Source organism: Dufourea novaeangliae, unplaced genomic scaffold (assembly GCF_001272555.1).
Source record: "Dufourea novaeangliae isolate 0120121106 unplaced genomic scaffold, ASM127255v1 scaffold58, whole genome shotgun sequence".
Lineage (NCBI taxonomy): Eukaryota > Metazoa > Arthropoda > Insecta > Hymenoptera > Halictidae > Dufourea > Dufourea novaeangliae.
In genome coordinates, this window is record NW_015373930.1 from 59943 (window position 1) to 82626 (window position 22684).

The following is a 22684-nucleotide window of genomic DNA, read 5'->3' on the forward strand; positions in this document are numbered from 1 at the left end:
CTCCACCTCCTCCGCCACCCTCCACCCCGTCACGATGCGCGCGGCGGCGGCCGTTGCCCAGGACAAGTCCACTATGGACTCGCCCTGCCACCGCACGCACGTGCCTGTGGACCCCCGGTTGTGCAGCCGGAGGTCCAGACTCGCCGCCCACTCCTGCACAGCATCCCCTCGCGCGTCGGTCCTGGGGCTACCCCAAATGGTGGACTTCGCATTGAAGTCCCCCAGGACCAACGTCGGGCGCGCTGGACCACGGGACACCACGTCCCGTATTTGGTCCAGCAACGCCTCGAACGACGCGAGGGGCATGCTAGGCGGGGCGTATACCCCCACCACCGCTAGGCGCTCATAGCGTACCGCGACGAAGCCGCACCCCCGAGCGACAACGGTCAGGGGCGCGGCTCCGTCGCACACCGTCGCCACGGAGCCCAGCGCGTCCCCCGCCCAATCCGGGCGGTCAAGGACGCGGTACGGCTCCGCGGCGACCGCCAACCTCACACCAAGCTCGGCCAGGCTGTGGACAAATAAGTCCTGTGCCCGGGCCGAGTGGTTGAGGTTGGCCTGGAGGATCCGGATCCTGGGGGTGAACACTAGGCCGTGTCCATGGCCTCCCCAGGGCCGGATCCTCCCTCTCTCCCCTCAGCCGGCGCCACCGGCGCCGGCTGGCTCTCCTGCGGCTGGGTGGCCGCCGCCGCACCCGGCGGCGTTGCCACAGCCCCGCGCCGTTTGCGCCGCCGCGACGGTGGTGGAGCGCAATCCCTGCCCCCCAGACGGTGCCCGGCTGGCCGACCAAGGTCGGAACAAACCGGGCATCTGGGGGACTCCTGGCAGTCCCGCGCCACGTGCCCGGCGCCCCCGCAGACGTAGCAACGCCCGCCCCTGTCCGTATCACACGGACATTTGGGGCGGACGTGCCCCGCCTCGAGGCACCGGAAGCAGCGCAGCGGACGGGCCGCCAGCAGCTCCACCCCGGCCGACGACCAGCCGACCGATACTCGGCCGGCGGTCGCCAGTCGCTTCGCCGCGGCGAGGGGGCATTTGACCCACACCCCGCCGAGGCCGGACCGGTTACGCCGTACGGCGCCGGCCCGCACCTCGGCGGCGGTGCAGCCCCCGGCTGCAGCGATCGCCGCCACCGCGTCCTCCGCGGTCACGGACTCGTCGAGCCCCGTGATCCGTATCTCCGCGGTCCTCATGGGGCGCGAAACGCGGACGTCCGTGCCGCGGAAGACTTCTCCCAGCCGCTGCGCCAGGGCGTCGGCCCGGGCAGCGCTATCGGGGCCCGGGATCTCCAATATGGAGGATCCCGTAAGCCCCTTACGGTACCGGAGGTCATGGACCCCGACGTCCGCCAAGCGGACGCCGGACATCGCGGTCCTCATGACCTCCGCGTACGTCATCGCGCTGCCCGGGGTAACGGTGAGCGCCACCGCTGCCCTTTTCGGGGCTCGCGGCGCGCGCACCGCCGCGCCCCGGCGTCCTCGAGCCGCGGAGGGCGCCGGCGGAGCCGGCACCGCCGCCGCCGCGGCTTTCGCCCGTTTCCGGCGCGTCCCCCGGCCGACAACCTCCGACCACTTGGTCGTGGTGTCGGTCATCCGGGGGGCGTCTGTGGGCTCCTTGCGCCGCGACGGCGGCGGCGTCGCGGGGGGGGAGGAAGATGAGGAGGGAGGGGCCGCCGAACAGCGGCCGCGGCGTTCCCCCCCTCGCTCTCGACCCTCTTGGTCTTCTTCCTCCCCTTCCCGCCCCGCCTTCTCCTCCTGCCACCGCCCCTACCCCCCCGGTCCCGTCGGCCATGCCGCTGGTGCCAGCGGCGGATGGTCCCGTCAAGGAAGGGCGGGGCGGCGGAGGGGGAGGGCCACGACGGCTCGACGCCGGCGTCGCCCTTGGGCCGCTCCCGCGGGCCGCGGTCATGCGCGTACCCGCGGGCGGCCACCCGACCCCATGGCCTGGCACGTCGGGCAGGCCATCGAGGCGCACCAGGATGCGCGCCTCCATGACCGCTACCAGCCTCGCGACGTGCCGCTCGACCGCCCCCTCGACGTCCGCCATCGTCACGGGGCGCTCCCTTTCTGGGGGCGCCCAGCGCGGCGACGGTGGCGAGGGTGGCAAGGGAGGCAGGGGAGGCGACCGCACGGGCCGCCGCCGCAGCGGTCTAGCCCCCACCTCCGGCTCGGAGGGTCCCGGCGGCGGGGCCGCGGGGGGCGGCATCTGGCGGTCGTCGGGGACACCGGCCGCCGACGGTTCCTCCGTCGGTGCCGCCGTCGGCGCCGCCGCCGCGAGGCGCGGGCCGGACAGTGCCTCCAGAGAGGAGAGCCGGGCTCGGAGGTGCTTTACCTCTATTTCGAGCTCCAGCTCCCGCTCGGACAGCACCGTCCGCCTCGCTTGCTCAGCCGCCGCATGCCTGATCCGCTGGGCGGCCTCCCGGAGCGCTCGGACGCTGGTGCCCTTCAGGTTTGAAGAGCACCGAGCGACCTTCTCAATTGTCTGGACGCTGTCAATCATGACAGCGCCCAGGTCCGGGGTCGGAGCCTGCCTCATCTCCTCCGCCACTTCTTTTTCGGCCGGCAGCTTCTTGCACGACTTGTGGACCGGTCGTGGCGGTACCGACCGGTCCAGCAAGTCGTCCTCCTCCCTGAGGCGTCGCTCCTGGAGACCGAGCTCCAGGAGCTTCCTTTTCGCCTCAGCGAGGCCCACGTGCTCCCCAGTGGTGGGCGGCCTGCCTCTTTTGCGGGCCAGCCCACTTGCGCTGGAGCGTACAGAGGAGGCGACCGACACCGCCGAAACCCTCGAGGTGTCGGACTCCTCCCCGTCGCTAATTTCCATCGCCAGCGCCAGGCCCAGGTACCTGGCGCTGGCGCTGGTTGCCCCTTCAGTGCCGACCGTCAGGCGCTGAAGCCTCACTATCGGGGCCTTACCCGCCCTGGAGGCGGCCAGTCCCGAGGGACCCGGCAGCGCCTCCGAGGGGGGGGTCGCCCTTCTCCTCTCCAGTAGTATTTAGGACTCCGGCGGCCTGGCGGTCCACCGCCGGATCCTCACGGGCGTCGGATAACGACATGGGTGTGGCCCGTTCAACCACCACACCCACGCCGGCTCCTGGGGTTCCGAGGGCCCCTGGAGCAGTAACACCTATTCCTTTTGTTGTGCAATCCATATTGTTTGACACCTCCTCACTCTCCTACCACACACACCGTCAGCACCCACGGCGACCGAAGTCACCAAGGGTCCCAGGTGGCACCACGTGGAGGTGGTGTGTGTGGATTTGACCAGACCGGGCCCGCCGACTTCGCCGAAATTCGCCGCAGCAGACGACACCGAGGTGTCGCCTGATTGTAGGTCAAACATCAGCTCCATCGTGGTTTTTGACGCAGGTCAGAGTGTTACGTAGGAGCCCGAAGACCTCTACGCACCCCTCGCTGCGAAAACCTGATCCAGCCTCGGCCCCCTTGCACATGGCTCGGTCTAACCTCAACAGGAAGAGCACAAAAAAAAAAGAAACGAAACTTTAAAGGAGCAAAAATTTTGTTGCATAGGTGATCTAGACCCATAACCTGTTGATTATAGGCGGAAATAAACTTATTTTCGTATAAAATGCACACCAAACAAAAACGATTTTATTCTCCACGTACAGAAAAACGCATGTTCAAATGCAGACATACTTTCGAGAAGAAGATGGGGACTCGTAGTAGTAAATTGCATAGAGAGACCTCTCCTTCCCCTTCCGCATAGAAGTGGCGCGAATATTTGTAGAAGCGCAGTGAGCGCATGATATATCTAACGTACTTTCAACATTAACATTGTAATATTATGAGATTCGAAGAATGAAAGGTTGAATGAACTTTGGGAGAGAACAGCTCGGGTGACTGTTAATGCGTTCGACAGATGGTGAAATTGAAGGAGAGTAGGGGAACAAGGATTTATCTAGGAGGATTTAGACGATGGAGGACAGGACAAAAGAGGAAGTAATATAAGCAGGAATTGGTAGAAACACGAATGGGACGAGGTGGATCCTTGCCCCGCGAGCACGCGTGTTCAGAGGGTTACAATCGTGGTGACCCCTCGCGATGGTTGTGGGGCAATGGAACTGGGGGGTGACAATGAGGATATCACTCCTCTCGCGACCAGTTCAGCATGCGACGGTGTTGGGGGGGGGGGGCTCTGACTCCCCATAACATGGTGTGTTCTTCAAGGGGGGAGAAACATAGGCAGGACCGACCGCGGGAAGCATGCCATCGTGGTACTAGCGGTCGGCCCGATGCCTGAGAGAGCCACCGAGAAGTTTTAGTGAGGTAAAAATCCCACATAGCCGTCTCTGCATCCCCAGCAGAGGCGGTAGCCTTTTGAAAGTTTCTCCTCGTAAAAAAAACAAGGATACAGAGATACACAGGGATACGGAGTGGGAGTGGTATGAGAGAGGCTAGGATCTGATTTTATCTCTAACCATGTGGACCATCTGTGAAGGAGGGTAGAGAGTTTGTAGGATCGGTGACTCTGTATGCTCGACCACAGAAACTCCTTCTCAGTGCCCCCAAACCGCGGGTGGCGACCAGTTAATGGACTGGAAGTTTGCATGTGAGGTAGGACAGGATATCCCAGGATTCATGCTTGTCGGATTAGTATGGATAAACGGGGATCCGGCCTCGTAAGAGGAGGGACGATGGGATACGTATCGGGAGTGAAAGGAGGGAGGCTAGTGTTTGCTTTGGTCTCTAATCACGTAGACCGTCCGTGAAGATGCAAGGTAGCGAAGGAGGTAGATGGGGAAACTTGCCAAATCCAGCTACTAAAATATCTCTTAGTCCCTCCCGAACACCGGGAGCCAATTAGTCATTGGATTGTGACATTCCATGGGAGATAGGGTGGAGTACCACAGGATCCGCAGAGGACACGGATCGGGAGGGTTCCGTTAAGTGGGCATGGAATTGCCCAAAAGTCGGACCACGTAAACCATCTGTGAAGGGGGGAGGGTGTGTATTATCGAATAAACTACCTGCCACAGAATTCCCCCTTCGTCCTTAGGATAAGATGTATGTCGAGTTTTGAGACACTGTCACGAGCACACAGAATGGCGCACACCGAATGCGCCAGTGTGGCAGGTAGGTAGTGCTTCTGGAACTGGACAGAAGAACTAGAGACAGGATTCAGCGGACAAGTGCGGGAAGCGAAAGACCAAACTGGAAGGATCAGATGCATGTTTAGAGAGTAAGACAAAAAGACAAATAACACGATCGATCATTCCGGCTCGAGAGACGGGGGGACCATGTTAGGTACTCTTTAGAGTCCTATTCGTGTCACTATTTAGCTAGGAGGAAAAGAGGCTGAATGCGATACCGAACAGCAGAGCGTAAACTGGCAAACGAGTCTCGGAAGGATGCAGAACATCACTTTGGAAAATATCGACCCAACAAGCCCTGTAGTCGTCGTATTTCGGAAGGCAATCCATAAGGATAAGGTACCGAACGTAAAGTATGACACGACTGAAACCAGGCCACGCCCTGACAGGTACGTGCCGGTAAAAACCATGACCCTGAACAACATTAGCAACGGGTCATGGGGTACTAGGAAGACACTGCAATGTACCGTGGTACGTCGTAGACAGAGAGTATCAACCCTAGGGATGGGTGCGAATGAACAAACCCAGAACGCGGTGGTAGTCCCTGATGAAACTGATATTCAATCCTTGGAGGGAATTTCGGTGAAGTCCGGCGGGCTATCACTCGCGTCACGTTCCTTGTATTTTTCAGGGGAGGGGGATATAGGAAAAGAGGGAAAATCGGAAACATTAGGGGGCGTGATCTACTCTTCTCGTCTGTTACTATTTTCACATCAAACACCCCACGGTAGCGAGATTAAATTCATTGGCGATGAATTCATTTATGGTTCATCGCGGCTCCTGGGGGATGCGATCGTGCGAACCCGGCCACGTCTCACCTTGAGACCGGCTAGCAAGGCCACCCCTTGGACACTACTGGAGCACCGGTGCTCTCTCTTTATCCTTGGGAACGAAGGGTGGTAGTTTGTTGTGGGAAAATAAGGGTAGCGGGTTTCTGAAATATTCGGGTCAGAGGCAGATACTGAAAGGGGGTTGAAGTAGGCGATGCAGCTCTCTCTCAATGATGACTACATACGATGAAACCTCCATTTGTACAGACTCGGTCTGTGAATGAAGCAAATAATGAGGTGGTACTCACTTACGGAGACGAAGGATCGGTTACCCCAACGTGCAAACTCCACTAGCTTATCAATTAGGTAGGATGGGATGATCCTAATGACTGTCCGCCCCCCCCCCCTCGCACGAGTACTTCCCCACCTCCATGTGGTCCGGGCCTTAAAAAGTCGGGGGAAAGAGCCACCTTTTTTTTCTTTATTTAACGTAGGGAAAATGCCTTATGCACACCTCGAAGTCCTGGGGTAGGACCCTGAGGTAGTGTGGGACTCGCACCCACTAAAACCCCTACGACAGCCTTCTCGGGCGGAACCGGTGGTGGCGGGATCTTTAACGAACACACCGCCACCATCGCACCTGTGCTCCTCGAGGATTCACCTCGAGGAGCCCGTTCCGTGGGGGTGATCGAACGCCCCCCAAGGGTGACCTATACCCAGGTCACCCCCCCTTCTCTACTCCGCCGGTGCCAGAGGACTGCACCCTGACACCGGCCCCACCCCGGGCCGCTTTGGATGCAGTTGGGTACCCCACCCCCACTGCATCAGCGGCCCCGGCAGGCGAACGTGTGTGCGGAGCGGGGAGCTACCAAGGCATAAGCTCCGGCTCCTCACGTCTCCGCACACACACGCCCGCCTAACCCCCGCAGGCCCAGCCTGCGAGGAGAGCGTGGCGGGACACCTACGGAGGGACCTGCCCCCCGTCGACGTCGGCAGAGCCGGCCGTGCGGGTCCCCCGACCACGTCCACGGCTCCGCCTCTCTCTCCTTCTTTCGCGGCTAGCGGAATCGCGCCTTTCGCGAAAGGCGCGATCCCGCTCGTCGTCCTCCTTCCGCGAGACAACAGTCTCGCAGAAGGACACCGCTTTCCGGGACCTCTCGCTCCCGACCATGGCTGTGACCACGGCCGGGAGCGAGAGGTCGTGTCCCACCTCCAACCGGAGTGCCCGCCTTTCCCTGGCAAAGGCCGGGCACTCCTCCAACGCGTGCTGCGCGGAGTCTACCTCCGCGCAGCACTGGTGACACTCGCTTGTCGCCTCGGCTCCTATCCTACACAGGTACTCACCGAAACAACCGTGTCCGGTGAGCACCTGTGTGAGCCGGTAGGAAGGCTTGCCGTGCCGGCGGTCCAGCCACCCGTCCAAAACGGGCAGGACCGCGCCGACGGCTCGCTGCCGGGCGGCGCCGCTGTCAACCAGCTGGCGCCGCCACTGCTCGCGAGCGAACCGTCGAGCCTGGCGCTTCATTCGTTCGACCTCGTCGTCCGGCGGGTCCGTCCCATTCCAGCGGAGGCTCTGGAGACGCCGATATACATCGGCGTCAGCCTCCGCCTGGAAATCGAAGGGAACAGACCCCGCCAGGACGACCGCCGCCTCATGCGAGATGGTGCGGTAGCCCCTCACGACCCGGATGGCCATACGGCGCTGCACGCGCCGCAATAGCAGCCGGCAGCGCCGGCCGGCCACCAGGTCGTGGGCCCATACGGGATGACCGTATAGGGCCATGGCCCACACCACCCCCATGTATAGGCCGCGTACCTTCTCATCTGGTCCCCCGAGATTGGGCATAAGACGACCCAGGAGGGTCGCCACGCCCTGAATCCGGGGGACCAGGCGGTCGAAGTGAACTTCGAAGCGCCAGCGGCTGTCCAGATCGAGGCCCAGATATTTCATCCGGTCCCCCATCTGGACGCAGGCGTCTCCTACTCGGACCCAGGCACTAGGGGCTCGCCGCGACACAGGCAGGTCATGGATGCATAGCAGACGACACTCACACCGGGCGAGAGGGGCCCGCACAGAACCGAGTCGTACCCCAGGTTCCATTACTGGGGTCCCAGTACGGACCCCTGGGGCACGCCTCGGCTGACCCTCCGTCTCTGGATCGAGCCCCCTTGGCCGGGGTACTCGATCCGCCTATCGGCCAGGTAGTCCGACAGCACGATCCGGAGATACTGAGGCACTCCGTGTTCACAGAGTGCCTTCCGGATCGTGTTCCAGCGGATGGTGTTAAACGCATTGGCGATATCCAAAGATATCGCCAGCGCAACACCACAGCTGCAAACTGCCCGGCCCGCGAGGGAACGGACGTGGTCGAGCGCATCGAGCGTCGACCTTCCCTCGCGGAAACCGCACTGGCAGTCTACCAGACCACCTCCAGCCGTGCTCCTCGAGAGGCGGGAAGCGAGCACTCGCTCAAAAAGCTTCCCCGCCTCGTCGAGGAGACATATCGGCCTGTAGGCAGACGGAGAGTCTGCGGGCTTTCCCTGCTTCGGGATGAGGACCATCCGGCCCCGCTTCCAGGGCAGCGGGACCCGCCCCGATTGCATACAGCTGTTGAACAGCTGTATGAGTCGGGGCCCGAGGACGCGTGAGGCTAAACTCAGCGCCCGGCCTGGGATGCCGTCCGGCCCCGGAGCCTTATTGGCCCCGATGCGCGCGACGGCATCCACGAGCTCCTCTCGCGTGACCCCCAGCTCGGCGGACCAGGTGTTCGGGTCCGCCGGCAGCCCAAGCGGTCGCGAGCCCTCCTCCGGATCAACCGGAAAGAGGGTCTCGACGACACGCTCTAGGGCTTGGGGGTCAAGACACTCCGTGACCGGGGGCCCAGCCGGTCGCATACGTCCAAGGACGACTCGGAACGGCCGGCCCCACGGGTCACGGTCCAGTGTGTCCAGGAGCTCGCTCCAGGCACGGGATTTGGCCTCCCTGACGGCTCTCTGGAGTTCTACCGTTGCTCGTCGGTAGACTCCATAGATATCGCGTTCCCTCTCCAGGTCGCGATTCCGTCTCCGGCGGGCCCTGGTGAAGCGACGCCGCGCGGCGTGACAAACGTCACGCAACGCAGCAATGGCGTCGTTCCACCAATATGAGGCCCGCCGGGGGGGCTTCCTGGCCCGGGGCATTGCTGCATCACACGCAGTGGACAATGCTTCCCGGAGCCATTCGGCCTCCCTGTCGACGTTCGCGACCTGTCCGGCCGGAACTTCCGGCCAGGACACGGCGAGAGACGCAGCCGTCAGCGCGTCCTCGTCTAGGCGCTTGAGCGCCCAGCGCTGCGATCGGAGCGTATCCGGACAGCGAGTGGGGTGATCCCGCGGCGTGGCGGAGACATCAAACATGATGTAGAGGTGGTCACTTAATGTGACCACCTCCTCCGCCACCCTCCATCACGACACGATACGTGCAGCGGCGGGCGTTGCCCACGAGAGGTCCACTATGGACTCTCCCTGCCACCGCACGCACGTGCTCGCAGACCCCCGGTTGAGCAGCCGAAGGTCCGCGCTCGCTGCCCACTCCTCCACGGCATCACCCCTCGCGTTGGTCCTGGGACTACCCCAAAGGGTCGACTTCGCGTTGAAGTTTCCCAGGACCAATGTTGGACGATTCGGATCACAGGATATAAAATCCCGGATCCCGTCCAACAGCGTCTCAAACGCCGCGAGGGGCATGCTCGGGGGAGCGTACACCCCGACCACCGCCTGGCGCCCATAGAGCGCCGCGACGAAGCCGTACCCGCGTGGCACAGCGCGCAGGGGCACGGCGTCGTTGCTTACCACCGCCACGGAACCGACCGCGTCCCCCGCCCAATCTGGGCGGTCAGGGACGCGGTACGGCTCCGCGGCGACGGCCAGGCCAACCCCCCACTCGGCCAGGTTATGGACAAACATGTCCTGTGCCCGTGCCGAGTGGTTGAGGATGGCCTGCAGGACTCGGACCGGGGGAGGGAAGGTTACTCCGCAACCATTGCCTTCCCCAGGCCGGATTCTTCCATCTCCACCTCCGGCGCCGCCAGCGGCATTTCAGATGCAGCAGTGCCCCGCTCCCTTCTGCCCCGCCGGGACGGCGCGGGCGCGCAGCTCTTGCTGCCCAAACGGTGCCCGGCTGCCCGACCTAGGTCGGTACAGACCGGGCACTTCGGGGCTGCGTCGCACTCCCGGACCTGGTGCTCCCGGCTCCCACAGCCGAAGCAACGCCCGGCCCTGTCCGCATCTCGCGAACATTTGGCCCGGACGTGCCCTGGCTCCAGGCACCGCAAGCACCGCAGGGGGCGCGCCTCGAGGGGCTCGACCCTGGCAGACGACCAGCCGATCGTAACTCGACCGGCGGTCGTCAGCCGCCTCGAGGCAGCGAGGGGGCACCTTAGCCATACCGTGCCGAGGCCGGACGCGTTCCGGCGGATTTCGCCGGGACGGACCTCGGCCACGGTACAGCCGCTGACGCGGGCTACCGCGGCCGCCACGGCCTCCGCGGTCACCGACTCGTCCAGGCCGGCTAACCACATTTCTGCGGTCTTCGCCGGCCTTGTGACGCGGACGTCGGTGCCGCGGAAAAGCTCGGCGAGGCGTACGGCGAGAGCATCCGCCTTGGCGGAGCTCTCCGGCCCGGGGACCTCCAATATGGAGGACCCCGTCTGGCCCTTACGGTAGCGAAGGTCGGTGATACCGACCTCCGCTAGGGGCACCCCGGCAACAGCCCGCCGCATCACTTCTGCGTACGGGGTCTTGCTGCCGGGGGCCACCGTAAGGGCAACGGCTGCCCGCGTCGGCACGCGTGGGGGGCGACGGCCCCCATCGCGTTTGCTAGAGGAAGGCGCCGCCTGCTGCGTTTTCGCGCCCGCCACCTTCGGCGGCGCTGGCGCAGCAGCGGCGGCGGCCTTCCTCTTGCGCTCCTTGCGGCCCACCACCTGGGACTATGACGCATGGTCCTCATCTGGTGGTGGGTCGCCTTCCGCCGGCTTCTGTCGAGGCGGCGGGGCCTGCCTCGCAGGCGGAGGCTGTCCCTCCGCAGCCGGCGCCGGAGGCTTCTTCCGCCTCTTCCTCCCTCCCCGCTTCCTCTTACGCCGCTTGCCGACAACCGCACCGCCCGCGTCCGCGGCACGAGCGCCGCTATCGGCGACGCTCGGCCGCGACCGCGAACGGGTGGGCGGGGCGGCTGAGGAAGGGCCGGGAGCAGCGCGTCGGGACCCTTCCCGGACAGCGCCGACCCCCAGGCCGTCGAGGCACGCCATGAAGCGCGCCTCGAAGGCCGCGAAGAGACGCTCCACGTGCCTCTCCACGACCCTCTCTATCTCCGCGCGGGCGGGCTGGCGCTCCGCGGCCGGCAACTCGCCGGGCACGCGGGAAAACGCCTCGCCCTCCACTCGCGGAGGAGAGAGCGGCGCCGGGGGCGGCGCTGGCTCCACCTGCGCAACGCCGGCGGCGGCGCGTGCAGAGGCTCGCCGAGAGCGGCGCGAGCCAGGTGGCGAGGGCGGCGGCATAGCGACCGCGTCTAGGGCTGGAGCCCCATTCGCGCCTGCTGCCAACCCGTCGTCGTGTGCCCGCGACAACGCCTCCGTGGCCTCGAGCCGAGCGCGCAGCTGCCTGAGCTCGCGCTCGAGCTCAACCTCCTTCTCGGAGACGACCGTCCTCTTCGCCTGTTCGGCGGCAGTGTGCCTGATGAACAACGCTGCCTCCCGAAGTGAGTGGACGTAGGTCCCCTTAAGGTGTTTGGAGGTCCCTGCCACTTTCTCAACCACCGCTACCTTCTCGGCGATCACCGCCCCGAGATCGGGCGTGGGGGCATGCCGCATTTCTGCGGCCACCCCCGCCTTGTCTCGGAGCGGCTTGCACGATCGGGACACGCGTGGTGGCGGAACCGTGGGGTCCAGCACCGCCGCCTCGTCGTAGAGCTCTAACTCCTGGCGCTTGAGCTCCAGGAGCCGCTTTTTGGCTTCGGTGAGGCCGACATATTCCCCCGTAGTGGGGGGCCGACCTCGCTTCCGCCCCGTCGTCGCCGCGGTCGTGGCGCCCGGGCCGACGGCGTCGGAATAAACCGACGCCGCCGACACCGTGGACGTCGACGCTTCCGAGTCGTCCGATTCGTCGTCGTCGCTAATGGTCATAGCGACCTCGACGCTCGCCGCGCTCGGTCGGGTGCCCGCGAGGCGCTGCAGGCGAATACACGGCTGCAGCACCCGCGAGCCACCGGACCTAGACGATCCCGAGGCAGCGGCTCGGACTCCTCGTCCCCTCCTCCCGATCACAGATGCAGGAACAGACATAGTGCCTGCCCCTGACACCTCTTCGCCAGTTGCCATACCGACAGCCGTGGCCTGGTGGTCCACCACGGCGTCTACCCGATTGTCGGATAACGACGCGGGGGAGCTCGGGCGAGAACTTCCCTCCGCGCCGGTACTGGGGGATCCGACGCCCCCCTGCACCGTAAACGTTCGATCCTGTTGTGTCCATATTCATGTTCATTATTGGCCCTTGCGGGCGGGCCCAACCCACTCCCAACTTGCCCAGTCGTCATATGTATTCCCATCGTGTGCCAGCTCACCGCGTTCGCCCTCCGCACCCAGCAAATTGGTTTTCGCAGAAGCGATATCCAACTACTGGGGCGGAGACCCAGGGACCCCACGTGGAGGTGCGGTGAATGGACTTTGAGCCGGTCGGGCCCCCAACTTCGCCGAAATTCCCCGCACCGGACGAGCAAGCTCGCCCGGGTGTTGGTGGAACATCATCTCCATCGGAGTTCTCGCCCAGGCCACGTGCCCGGACGAGACCCTTCCAGCCCTTGTGTCCCCTGATAAGGACCCCTAGCATTGTAACCCCTTACAAGGAGAATAAACCAGCTTGTTACCCGATAACTGACTAAGCTCATGCGTTCGACCCCTGGCAGCCGACTGTGCTGGCCTCCTTCCTCCGTCCATCGGCGACAGACGTCGCAAGCAGTTGAATAAAAAGGAGCTATGGACGAGGATATCGAATCATTGAAGAAGAACAATACATGGTATGTCGTGATCTGTCCGGATGGGGTGAAACCGATAGAAAATCGCTGGGTATGTAAACTTAGAAAAAGACTTGATGGCAGCATCGACAGGTTTTAAATGCAAAGACAGGGAGTTGATTAGCACGAGACATTTAGCTCGGTAGTAAAATTTGAATCAATCCGGATAATCTTGGGCCTTTGCAGCATCAAGAGGTATGATCCTACAACAATTTGATATTAAAACTATTTTCCTAAATGGAGGGTTTCAGAAAAAGATCTTCATGAAGCAACCAAAAGGTTTCGATAAAAAGACTGACTACGTCTGTAAGCTAAATGGAAGTCTCTATGGATTAAAACAATCTTCAAGATGTTGGCATGAGCGCTCCACTAAATTCCTGAGGAAATTCAACTTGGAGCCTACAAAGTCGGATTCATGCGTTTTTATAAACAGCTATATATAGATGATGGTCTGATAGCAGTTGAAAACCATAAAATAGAAGAGTTACTGAATCATTTAAGAGCAGAATTTGAAGTAACCACTGGCGTTCTGAATTTGTTTTTAGGTTCCCAGATTTAGCGACGTGATGATGGCGCAGTTTTTCTACATCAAATTAGATATACGCAAAGAGTTCTGGACCGTTTCAATATGACCAATGCAAACCCCGTGGCCTTTCCCATGGACAAACACCAAGAATTGTACACACTGGCAAACAACCACGAGAAGTAGTACATGCACCCTACAGAGAAGCCGTCGGATCCCTACTGTATCTAGCCGTAGGTACTAGGCCGCATGAATTTAGATCTGCTGGCTTTTAGCGACGCCGACTACGCGTGCGACTTGGAAACTCGTAGGTCGACTTCAGGCAGCGTTTTTAAGTTAGATGAGATTACCATTTCGTGGTGTTCTCAGAAACAAAAGGTACTTTCATTGTCTACCACGGAATCTGAATTCATAGCAGCGGTTCATGCTATAAAGAAATTGATTTGGTTAAAGCGATTACTCTATGAAATTACTAGACTAGACTCTGTAGAACCTAAACATTTTCTTGATTATCAAAGTGCTATTAAGTTTCTTAAAAACCAAGAGTTCCATAAGAGAACAAAACATATAGATGTAAAGCATCATTTTGCGGGAGAAAAGGTACAAGAAGGGTTATTTAGATTAAAATACGTTCCGACGAATGACTAGCAAGCAGATATCTTTACGAAACCTCTATTCATAGAACAATTTTGTCGCATATGCAATTTGCTGAACCTTAGGCCAAGGATGTGATAATAAGGCAGTTTCTTTTCTTTTTTTATGTATGATATGATAGATTAATTGTTGCGTTACAAATTTTAACCAGTGCGAAACGGCTGTGATAATTGCAAAGATATATATATATATATATATATATATATATATATATATATATATATTTGTGTAACCCCATTTTGACAGGGAGGGAAGTTAGTACATGATAAGTGAAAGTGTTGAATGTACGTTAGATATTTCATGTGCTCACTGCGCTTCTACAAATATTCGCGCAACTTGTATGCGGAAGGGGAAGCAGAGGTCCTTCTATTCAATATAGTATTACGAGACCTCATCTTCCTCTCGAAAGTGTGTCTGCGTTTTAACATGCGTTTTTCTGTACGTGGAGAATAAAATCGTTTTTGTTTGATGTGTATCTTACACGGAAATAAGTTTATTTCAGCCTATAATTAACAGTTAAAAATTGAAGGTATAGTGACTTTACAAAAAAAACAAATTATCGCGACTCCTAATTAACTTAGAGTAAAATATTGTGGGGAATATGGATGGATGCGTGCGTGCGTGCGTGCGTGTGTGTGTGTGTATCGGGAGCATTGCGGGCCTATTTGGTCGGCGTCGAAAAACAAAGAGGTGACGGGGGCCAACCGTCACGACGCTGGCGTCCGATCGGGCATTCCAGTATCGCCAGCCTACAACCTCAGAAGTGGGATTCGGTTCCTGTGGTGAATTTGTACGCATCGTTCGTACAATCGTTCGTACAATCGTTCGTACACTTGTACACACTTTTAAAATAGCGTCATATCGTAATACGTCGTAGTTGATTGTTCCGCGCGGTGAGTCGGATCGGTCTGTGTATCGTTTGTGTTCGAAGAGTGAGTGAACAGTTCTCGAACATGTCATAATCGAAGGATTCAACGACAGTGTTATCCGTAAAAGAACTTCAGCAGCGTACAGTAATACAACTGAAGGAAATATTGAAGCACATGCAAATGCCGACCACCGGCATGAAAGCTGAGTTGATAAATCGGCTAAATTCAGTACAGCCGGAATTATGGTCCGCAGTACCGATGAGTCTTGTTCAAATTTCGCCAGGGAGTAAAGACAGCGAGATTTATGGTCCTACCATTGTGGATCGAGTAGAAGGTGCGACGGCGTCACCAATTCATATTGGTACGTGTGATAATATCGAGAAGCGTGCCGAAGATTTGTTCCGACGAGAATACGAATTGTTGAGACAAGAACGTGATTTATTGCAAAGAGAATTGCGAATAGTGCAAAGGGAAAGAAGTGCGGCGTCCGAGTCATCGAGTGTCGGTCAAAGTCATTCTTCTTCAATCGGCAAAGGATCAGTGGAGGAAGCAGTGGATTTCAGAAATGGAAAATGCAGGCAGAGCTTCTGCGTGAGACGTATCATTTGGACGAGAACACCATGAAGGTATTGCTAACATTGCGATTGAAAGGCAAAGCGTTGTCATGGTTTAATTCGCGGGCGGAACATGTTCGGTTGCGGCTCCCGGATTTATACAGGGCAATTGAGGAGATGTTCGACGAGAAAGTTTCGCAATCGGCACTGAGGAAGGAGTTCGAGAAGAGAACGTGGCAACCCAATGAGGCGTTCAGCGACTACTTCCACGACAAAATAATATTGGCAAACCGAATAACTATCGGAGACGAAGAATTCGTCGATTTTGCGATTGACGGCGTGCCGGATGACCGTATGCGCGATCAAGCGCGTATGCAACGATTCGCAACGAAAGGAGACATGCTTGAGGCCTTCAAGAAATTATCGCTTCATCCCAATGTCAAACAAGATAGAAGAGAGAAAAAATTATCGTACATGCGGCCAGAGAGGAAGGAAAATCCGACTTCGAGACCAGTGGATCCATCGCGGCGCGCTGCGAAGGATGCGGCTCAACCGCCTCGGTGTTATAATTGCAGTGAACGAGGTCATCTGTCCAAGGATTGTTCGCAGCCGAGGCGACCGAGGGGTGCATGCTTCAAGTGCGGAAGCGCTACCCATCGCATAGAGGATTGTCCCGAAAACCGCCCTTCATCGAAGAATTACGCAGACAGAACTACTCATCTAGTACAGCTGGTACCGAATCCGCCGTATACGGTAACATTGAAGTATCCGATCGCGAATGATCAAGGTAACAAATACAATTATTTAGTTCGCGCAATAATAGATTCAGGTTCGCCGATTAGTTTGATCAAAAAAAATTGTGTACCTAATTGTTTGAGAGAACCTGTCGCGATTAATGACCACATGTATCAAGGTATAAACGGATCAAAACTAGATATACTAAACGTATTTGCATGCAATTGTACTGTTAACGAAATACCGGTAAATATTGTTTTCGGAATTGTCTCGAATACCGCGATGCAATGCGATGCGCTTCTCGGAAGAGATTTCATATTGTTGCCGCATATTAAAGTGTCTTTTGATGACGAGTTTACGGTTACAATTAAAAATATCAAATTGGAAAAATTCCCATCGTTCGATTTGCAAAACGAAATTATGCAAATTAATTGTATCGACACAGAGACTGGCGTGACGAAAGCGTTGAACATCAACCCGGATATAAAACCGAAAATGGCTAAAGAAGTTATTGAATTGTATAAAAAAATATACGCGTCCGCCGATAATGTGAAACCTGCTAACGATTGCAATGTGGAAATGACGATCGCGTTAAAACACAAACAACCTATTTCTTTCCGTCCGCGTAGACTTGCCTTTAGCGACAAAGAAAAGTTAAAAGCTATTATCGATCAACTGTTGGAAGAAAAAATAATTCGTCCGAGTAACTTTCCTTACGCCAGTCCTATCGTATTGGTGCGCAAGAAAGATGGAAGTTTACGCTTATATGTCGACTATCGCAAACTCAACAAATTAACAGTAAAAGATAATTTTCCAACACCAGGAATAGACGACAACATCGACGAATTACGAAATAAAAAGTATTTTACTAAACTCGATCTGCGCAACGCCTTCCACCACGTTAGGGTCGCGGAATCTTCTACAAAATATACGTCATTCGTGACACCATTCGGACAATATGAATATGTTCGAATGCCATTCGGTCTCACGAACGCGCCACGTACATTACAGCGGTACATTTATGCTATTTTTATGTGGTTACTTAAAGATAACAAAATTCTTTTGTATCTTGACGATATATTGATCGCTACTGAAACTATTGAAGAGCACTTGAAGATACTTCGCGATGTATTCGAATTGGCACGACTCTATGGACTAGAGTTTCGACTCGATAAATGTTCACTTTGGTACGAAGAAATTACCTACTTGGGTTATCGAATAAGCAAAGATTGTGTTCAGCCTAGTGACGATAACGTGGAAGCAGTAATAAAATATCCGTTACCGCGAAATACAAAAGAAGTGCATAGCTTTGTGGGACTCGCTAGTTACTTCAGACGATTCATTGCGAATTTTTCGAATATAGCCAAACCATTGTACGACCTATTAAAGAAGAACGTCCCGTTGAAATTTGGTTCCGAGGAATTGGAAGCATTCGAGAGATTGAAAAATCTTTTATCGTACCAACCCGTGTTAGCTATATATTCGCCGGCGCTAAAGACAGAGCTGCACTGTGACGCCAGCGCGAGCGGCTTCGGCGCGATGCTTCTACAAAAACAGTTAGATGGGAAATGTCGCCCGGTATCGTATTTTATTGTAGTAAAAGAACTTCCGTCGCTGAAGCGAAGTATCATAGTTTCGAACTCGAGTGTCTAGCCATAATCTACGCCATAAAACGCTTTCACATATATTTATTTGGAACTCATTTCAAAATCTTAACAGATTGTGATAGCCTTCGCTTAACGTTGAGTAAGCAAAGTATCAACCCTAGAATCTCTCGATGGGCTATGTATTTGCAACAATACGATTACGAAATTGAACATCGCTCCGGTACAAAATTGTGTCACGTAGACGCACTCAGTCGTTGCCATAGCATTTTAGTTTTGAAAGCGAATACTTTCGAACAAACATTAGCGATCAAACAGAATCAAGATCCGGAGATTCGGGAAATACGAGAGAGATTAGAAACCGCGGAAGACAGATTTTACGAACTTCGTGATGGTCTTGTATATCGAAAATTTAAAAATCGTGAATTATCGTTTTACGTTCCGTTATGCATGGAGACTAATATAATCCGGACATGCCATGACGACATTGGTCACGTGGGCGTAGAAAATGTTGTCGAAAATATTAGCAGAGTGTATTGGTTCCCACGGATGAGAGACAAAGTAAAGAGGTATATTTCGGACTGCCTAAAATGCGTTGAATTCTCTCCAACTAGCGGCAGGCGAGAAGGATTTTTACATTGCATTCCAAAGGGCAATATTCCGTTCCAGACTATTCATGTCGATCATTATGGCCCTCTCGAACTAACAGGACGAGGACACAAACATATATTTTCTATCGTTGATGATTTTACAAAGTTTATACGATTGTATCCGTGCAAGTCAACCACTACCGAGGAAGTGTTAAAACATTTAATAAATTATTTTAGAGCGTACGGTAAACCAAGAAGATTAATAAGCGATCGCGGTACTTGTTTCACATCATCTCAGTTCACCGAATTTATGAAAGAAAAATCTGTTGAACACGTATTAGTTGCTGTCGGTACACCACGAGCCAATGGGCACATTAAACGTTTTAATAGAACCATAACACCGATGTTGGCGAAACTCGCCGAATGTCCGAATAAATGGGACCAAATACTCGATCAGATGGAATTTTCCTTAAATAATACCATTTGCCGATCCATTAGGGATACGCCAAGTAGATTACTGTTCGGCACAAACCAATCAGGTGAACTAAACGACCATGTTCGTCTCATGTTAGAATCACAAAATGATAACGATCGAGATTTTGGTTCTATTCGAAATAACGCGGCGAAATGCATTGAAAAGCAACAACTGGAAAATAAAAATAGTTACGACGAGAAGCGAAAGGCGGCCTCCGCGTATAAGGAAGGCGATTACGTGATGATACGCAATTACGACACTACCGCGGGTGTAAACAAAAAGCTACTTCCGAAATATAAGGGCTCATATGTAGTTCAAAAGGTCCTCCGCTTTGATAGGTATATCGTATCTGACGTGGATGGTTTTCAGGTGACGCGTTTGCCATATACAGGCACCGTAAGCGCCGACCACATGAAACCTTGGATTGGCAATTAATGTAATAATACAATGACATTGTACCCTTTCGTTTACAATATTTTAGTTCTTATATTCTCATATTGCGTATCCTATTATTCTATTCTATTGTATTAGCGTTAAATATGTATATGTTAATTTTTTTATTTTTCCGCTGGCGGTTGTAACAACATTGTATGACCGGGACGGTCACACCATCAGGAGGACCGAGCTGTGGGGAATATGGTTGGATGCGTGCGTGCGTGCGTGTGTGTGTGTATCGGGAGCGTTGCGGGCCTATTTGGTCGGTGTCGAAAAACAAAGAGGTGACGGGGGCCAACCGTCACGACGCTGGCGTCCGATCGGGCATTCCAGTATCGCCAGCCTACAACCTCAGAAGTGGGATTCGGTTCCTGTGATCTATACGGTAATTCGATACAATTAAGAATGTAGATTGTACGAGATTAAGGCTCGAGATAGGATGCGAAGGAGCGTCTTCTTGGATTGTAACGAACAATTGACAGTTTATTGTCACAAACCGTACACAAATAAATAAATATAAGAAAGACGATAACGATTAAAACATAATAATTCGGAGCACCGAAAACAGAGATACAATTATTATACCCGGAGCGCCGGTGTTATAACAGTGTTTTAAGTAGGGAGCACCCTTAGCTAATTCGCAACGTTTCTCGAACAAAGTATCGTCACGAATAGACGGAGACAAAGGTTCGTCGCGGGTAATTAGACAGTTAATAGCAGAAAAAACTGTGCTGGCGGTCACGTAGGCACCTCGCACAGCAACGGTCCTTTTAGAGAAAGAGAGAGAGCGCGCACTGCCAGACAAATCCTGGCAGTGGCTAGAAAAGGATACCGTTGTCACTGTACGAGGTGGCCCACAGGTGTCGGCACTAGTGATGGTTAACCGAGCCTTGGTGTTCGAGCTTGTTTGAACGAGCTGATACTTCGAACTTGTTCGAGCTACTCGAACGAGCTCGGATGACAGATTTATGTTCTCAGGGGAGACCCGTGGCTCTGGCACTCGAAGCCTCGGCGCGTAGAGATGTTATCTGGCCGCCGGCAACCGACCCTCGGGTTAGAATGTAACACACGGAATGAATCATCCATGAATAAAAATTTAAACTTTTACTCCTACCAGTGTACTTTCTTAAAAATGTTATGAATAAGTCTAGGAGATTCTCTTGATGAAAATAAGTCCAAACCCGACATAAATCAGACTATATTTGATAACATAGAATTCGTATTAAGGGAAATGTGGAATAATTCATCAGTTTTGCCTTTTCGATGAAGTAATAATAACTGTTTCTTATATTTATATCCCATCATTTGCTTACAAATTCTTAATATTCTTGCAGTATTGTAACTTGCAAACATTCAAACTGCTTCATAGCAGCAGTTATTACTTTCGAACAAAACTCCAATTTAGCCATTCAATTTCCCGTATGTCTTGTCCGTTTGACTTCAATTGTGTACCTTTTTAATTTTTTCGACACCCTTGTACAATAAACGAAGATTCCAACATTTGGTCGGCAGGCGGTCCCGCTCGCGCAGTACCACCGAGGTGAAGAACAATATCGTCATAAACTTGTACTGTCGGGTTACTCCCGCAACCCGCAACATTGGCGCGGTCATAACATCCTTACATTTTTTTTCCAGTATTAAAAAGTAAGGTACAATATTGAAAAACGAAAGCTATGAAAGGAAATGAACGTATACATTATTGTAGGAAATTGAATGCGAAAAACGTGTTGAAACAGTTGTACTACCAATAAGACTTGCTGTTTGTGATGCGAGTTTATCGTGGGCCGCGTCGTTCATTGGGTTGAACCGACCGCCCTGGGATAGCTAGTTCTATCCTGAAAAGGATAAGGAGTGAAGGTGGTGTTACAACGAGAAAAAACACACCGGAGCTTGGCCGGAACAGTTTATTATCGAGAGTCGTAACAATGTCTCACAAAAACCCGATTACAGTCGGTGGGCACTAGAGAGCCGCGAAGTGGTAATCGATAGTGCCGTACACGATATGTCTAGGCGATCACGAAAATCGTTTACACGAATCGCCGATTTTCGTAACAATTGGACTCGAGCGACGAGAGCGATAAATATAACACGGGTAGTGTTGCGATAATTGACGCCCGAGTTGAAAAATGAGAGGTTTGTTACGATCACTAGAAAGGTTTACGACAGAATGCTCGACGAGCTGCGAAGTTTCTTACTGGTTTTCGTTCAAATTCGTTGGGATTGTTCAGAGACGCGCCGGATTGGTTCTAGAAATATTGATCACCGCAAAAACTATCGATAGATGATCAATATTTCGGACAGAATTGCGCAGATTCTGTAAATTGCTCGCGCACGCGCTCTAACGCACCACGGTCGCGAAATTCAGGGACGAAACAAGCAAATCGGCATTGGGCGCACGTAATCGTTGTCAAGGTCGCTGTATGGTGCGAGAACGCCCTGTCCTATTTGCTTTTGACGAACGCGTCTCTTACTTTTTCATTCCGAAACAGGGTCGAAAAAAAATAATACACATGTTTTTTAGTCTTGCTAAAGAATAACCAAAACGCACTACACTTCCAAAATTGAGAAAAAAATGTTTAGTTTTTTCATTTTTCGGCTTTTTTCATTCTTTATTCGAAAACTTTTTGTCAAAGGAAAAACAGTAATACAATATAAAAGTTGCGTCCTGTCTAGATCTACAAGTTTTGTCGCATACGGTTTCTGATATAATTAATAGTTTAGAAGATAATCGAAAGAAACCGATTTTATGAGTACTTAATTATTTTAATGTTTAAGGGCCTAAGGGCACGTTTTTCGGTTACCCTATGGAGCTCAAATTTGGCACAGATTATTTCTTTTATTAATTCGAAACGTCACGAACGAAGCTGCCGCGACTACGCACAAGAAAGAGCGACCGCAAGCGCAGTAGTCGGAACCGCGAAAGCGCCAACCACTGCGAGATGGCCACGCGCCGCAAGCCGTATCTCGCTCGCGAAATAGTCCGATAGCCACGATAAGACTCGGGAATCGCGGCAGTTCGAGAGAATCTCCTGAACCGCGAGTCCAGACAGGGTAAACCGACTTTTTTTTCAAGCCAGCTACCGTCCTGCCCCCCTTACCTTCCACCGAATCCTAGCACATGCCTGGCACATAGCCCGTACTCGGCGCAGGCTTCGGTCTGCAGACGCCATCGGCTCATGCTGCAGTCTGCAGAAGCCATCTGCTCCGCCGCCACCCGTCTGATACCGACTCCGCCGGGAATTTTCCGGCTACGCCGAGAACCGTCAGGGAGCCAGTCTTTGCACTTCTTCCGGAGGTATCCGTACACGCCACACAACCGAGCA

General features: G+C 54.6%; 2 protein-coding genes across 2 annotated transcripts; one reads left to right on the forward strand and one right to left on the reverse strand.

Annotated features, from left to right (window-relative positions):
• Positions 1-9884: 9884 nt before the first annotated feature.
• LOC107195129 lies at positions 9885-12230 on the reverse strand. Its single transcript, XM_015584913.1, has 2 exons — positions 11337-12230; positions 9885-10844 (listed from the first exon to the last, which is right to left on the reverse strand). Exons 1-2 carry the CDS (start codon positions 12228-12230, stop codon positions 9885-9887), a joined length of 1854 nt encoding a protein of 617 aa, XP_015440399.1.
• Positions 12231-13694: 1464 nt separating this feature from the next.
• LOC107195130 lies at positions 13695-19361 on the forward strand. Its single transcript, XM_015584914.1, has 5 exons — positions 13695-14045; positions 15068-15295; positions 15418-17881; positions 18106-18430; positions 18689-19361. Exons 1-5 carry the CDS (start codon positions 13695-13697, stop codon positions 19359-19361), a joined length of 4041 nt encoding a protein of 1346 aa, XP_015440400.1.
• The last annotated feature ends 3323 nt before the right edge of the window (positions 19362-22684 follow it).